Here is a 2,419-nt window from a genome sequence, read left to right as displayed (position 1 = left end):
CACTCGGACAATCGGAGGAGGAGGAGGAGGGACGGAAGAGAGTGGACAGCAAGAGGAGGGAGAAGGAACAATGGAGGAACTGAGTGGACTAGTTGGAAACATACCAGTACAACCAAGGTATAGGATTGGTAATTAATGATATCAAAACAATATTTAATATTGATCCTTTTTCAACATTTACGGACTCATGTACATGCATGTACAAGTAATACCATACAAGATAACTGGGAGTTGATATTGGCAAATCAGTGGTTCATTAAATCAAGCATTTTTGTTTTAATCTGAGCTTGCTCAATGACATTTCGTACTTTAAAATGGCCAGTATCAAATTTATCACTTACTTTCCACAGACAGGTTATTTGCCAAATCACTTTTGCTAATAAATTGTCTTGTATGGTACAAAATACATTGAAAAATCATCATTTTTTCATTGATGCATGTGCAATGTTGTAGGTTTACCCTCTCAGTCTGTCGGTCGTTGCATTCTCATGTAGTTCAGCTAGTAAAGGATCAGCTGGGTAAGAGAGGGCTCCAACCATCAGATGTTATACTGAGAACGAACATCAAGTTCCTAACCAGTGCAGCTGGACTCGCTGAAGTAAGACTCTTTGTCGCCGAAAAGTTTGAACAATGGGTTCAAAACTCTAAGGTATTGTATTGGATACTTTATTAGATATCCTATACAACTCTCTCTCCCTCCCTCCCTCTCTCTCTCTCTCTCTCTCTTCCTCCTTCTCTCTCTCCCTCCCTCTCTCTCTCCCTCTCTCTCTCCCTCCCTCTCCCTCTCTCTCTCTCCCTCCCTCTCTCTCTTTCTCTCTTTCTTTAGATGGTGAAGCAGGTACAAGAGTTGCTCTCTACAGTCGCCATTAATTCTCATCAGAATACTCCGGAGGATGTGAGAGTCTTAGAGACGCTCCTTAACGTCAAGCTCAAGACCAGGTTCTTCTCACAGAACTACGTCTCTTGCATAAAGTGAGTCAAATGGAGAGGAAAGGGACAGAGTACAATTATGGAAAAAAATGTACTTATTTTTCATAGTAGTATCGTATACTAATTTATACTTTTATTTTTCTTTTTATTTTTAATTGCTTTTTTTTCAATACATCGTTAGCATTTTCTTTCTCTTTTAGGGAGTTTGTTAGTGTCCACCAAAGTTACATTAGCATTGTATTAAGACGAGTAGTTAACAATGAGTTATCTCAGACCGTCCGTCAACCGACCAACATTCAAGTGTTGACCAGCATAGTCCAACAGTATCCTGAAGAATCCATGAAAGTATCTACATTGTACATTTTATTTTTATTTTATTTCTCTCTCTCTCGTTTCTCTACTCTATAGGTATTAGGTTCTGTATTTCAGGATTTTCTTTGTCGCAAGGAAGATTTCTTGCGCGCTCTGAGAGGGTTTTTACGAGAGCTTGTTAGACGTTGCGAGGGTTTCCCGTTTAGCGTGTTCGCTCGCTCTCTGATGCAACAAAGATCGGAACCGGAGTATAGCGCCTTGGACCAACCTCACAAAGTAAAAATAAAATAAATGAGTAAACAAAATTAATAATAAATAAAATGTTTAATAATAATTTATCTCTCTTTTTCCTTAGGAGCGAATGGCTACCTCTCTAGCTGATCTCATATCTGTTACTTGTCTCCTCTCAGTCTCTGCTAGTATAAGAGAGCTCTATTCCAGTTATAACAAAGGGGACAAGACTCATTCTCAGTCTCTGGCTCAGTTCTTTGACACTCTTGGTCTGATACAGCGTGATGCTGTCTGGTGGGTCCACTCCATCCTACCAAACTTCCTCAGACCTCAACCCTCCGACTATAAAGCCTGGTAAATAAATACCCTATTACTGTATGTAGCTACTTGTATACTGTATGTAGCTATTGTATTATTGTATGTAGCTATTGTATTATTGTATGTAGCTATTGTATTATTGTATGTAGCTATTGTATTATTGTATGTAGCTATTGTATTATTGTATGTAGCTATTGTATTATTGTATGTAGCTATTGTATTATTGTATGTAGCTATTGTATTATTGTATGTAGCTATTGTATTATTGTATGTAGCTATTGTATTATTGTATGTAGCTGTTGTATTATTGTATGTAGCTGTTGTATTATTGTATGTAGCTGTTGTATTATTGTATGTAGCTATTGTATTATTGTATGTAGCTATTGTATTATTGTATGTAGCTATTGTATTATTGTATGTACAGTTAAGTTTGTGTCTCTGTCATACACTTTTTTTTATTGTTTTGTACTACATTGTAATTTTAGCATTTTTACTATTATTATGAATTCCTAAAATTAGTTCAATTATTGCCGTTTTTAAATATTTATCTATATAGATAAATAAATGATTTATTGTATCCTTTAGTCTACGTAAGGTATTATTCCTGGAGCCTCATGATTCTTATGCG

General features: G+C 36.3%; 1 protein-coding gene across 2 annotated transcripts in view; it reads left to right on the top strand.

Annotated features, from left to right (window-relative positions):
- The first annotated feature begins 31 nt into the window (after positions 1 to 31).
- The window catches only part of LOC100635049 (integrator complex subunit 1-like), a 13,772-nt gene continuing 11,384 nt past the window's right edge, over positions 32 to 2,419 (top strand). For both annotated transcript variants that reach the window (XR_002185383.1, XM_019998347.1), the window contains exons 1-6: positions 32 to 117; positions 454 to 649; positions 827 to 972; positions 1,131 to 1,275; positions 1,339 to 1,518; positions 1,598 to 1,827. Coding sequence is in view for 1 of the 2 variants with exons in the window: in XM_019998347.1 (XP_019853906.1) it covers positions 71 to 117; positions 454 to 649; positions 827 to 972; positions 1,131 to 1,275; positions 1,339 to 1,518; positions 1,598 to 1,827 (944 nt within the window). In the remaining variant the exon portion in view is untranslated. The remainder of the gene's footprint in view (positions 118 to 453; positions 650 to 826; positions 973 to 1,130; positions 1,276 to 1,338; positions 1,519 to 1,597; positions 1,828 to 2,419) is intronic.

Source organism: Amphimedon queenslandica, unplaced genomic scaffold (assembly GCF_000090795.2).
Source record: "Amphimedon queenslandica unplaced genomic scaffold, v1.1 AMPQUscaffold_13519, whole genome shotgun sequence".
Lineage (NCBI taxonomy): Eukaryota > Metazoa > Porifera > Demospongiae > Haplosclerida > Niphatidae > Amphimedon > Amphimedon queenslandica.
Note: the sequence above shows the minus strand (reverse complement) of the source record. Positions and strands in the feature narration are given on the sequence as shown.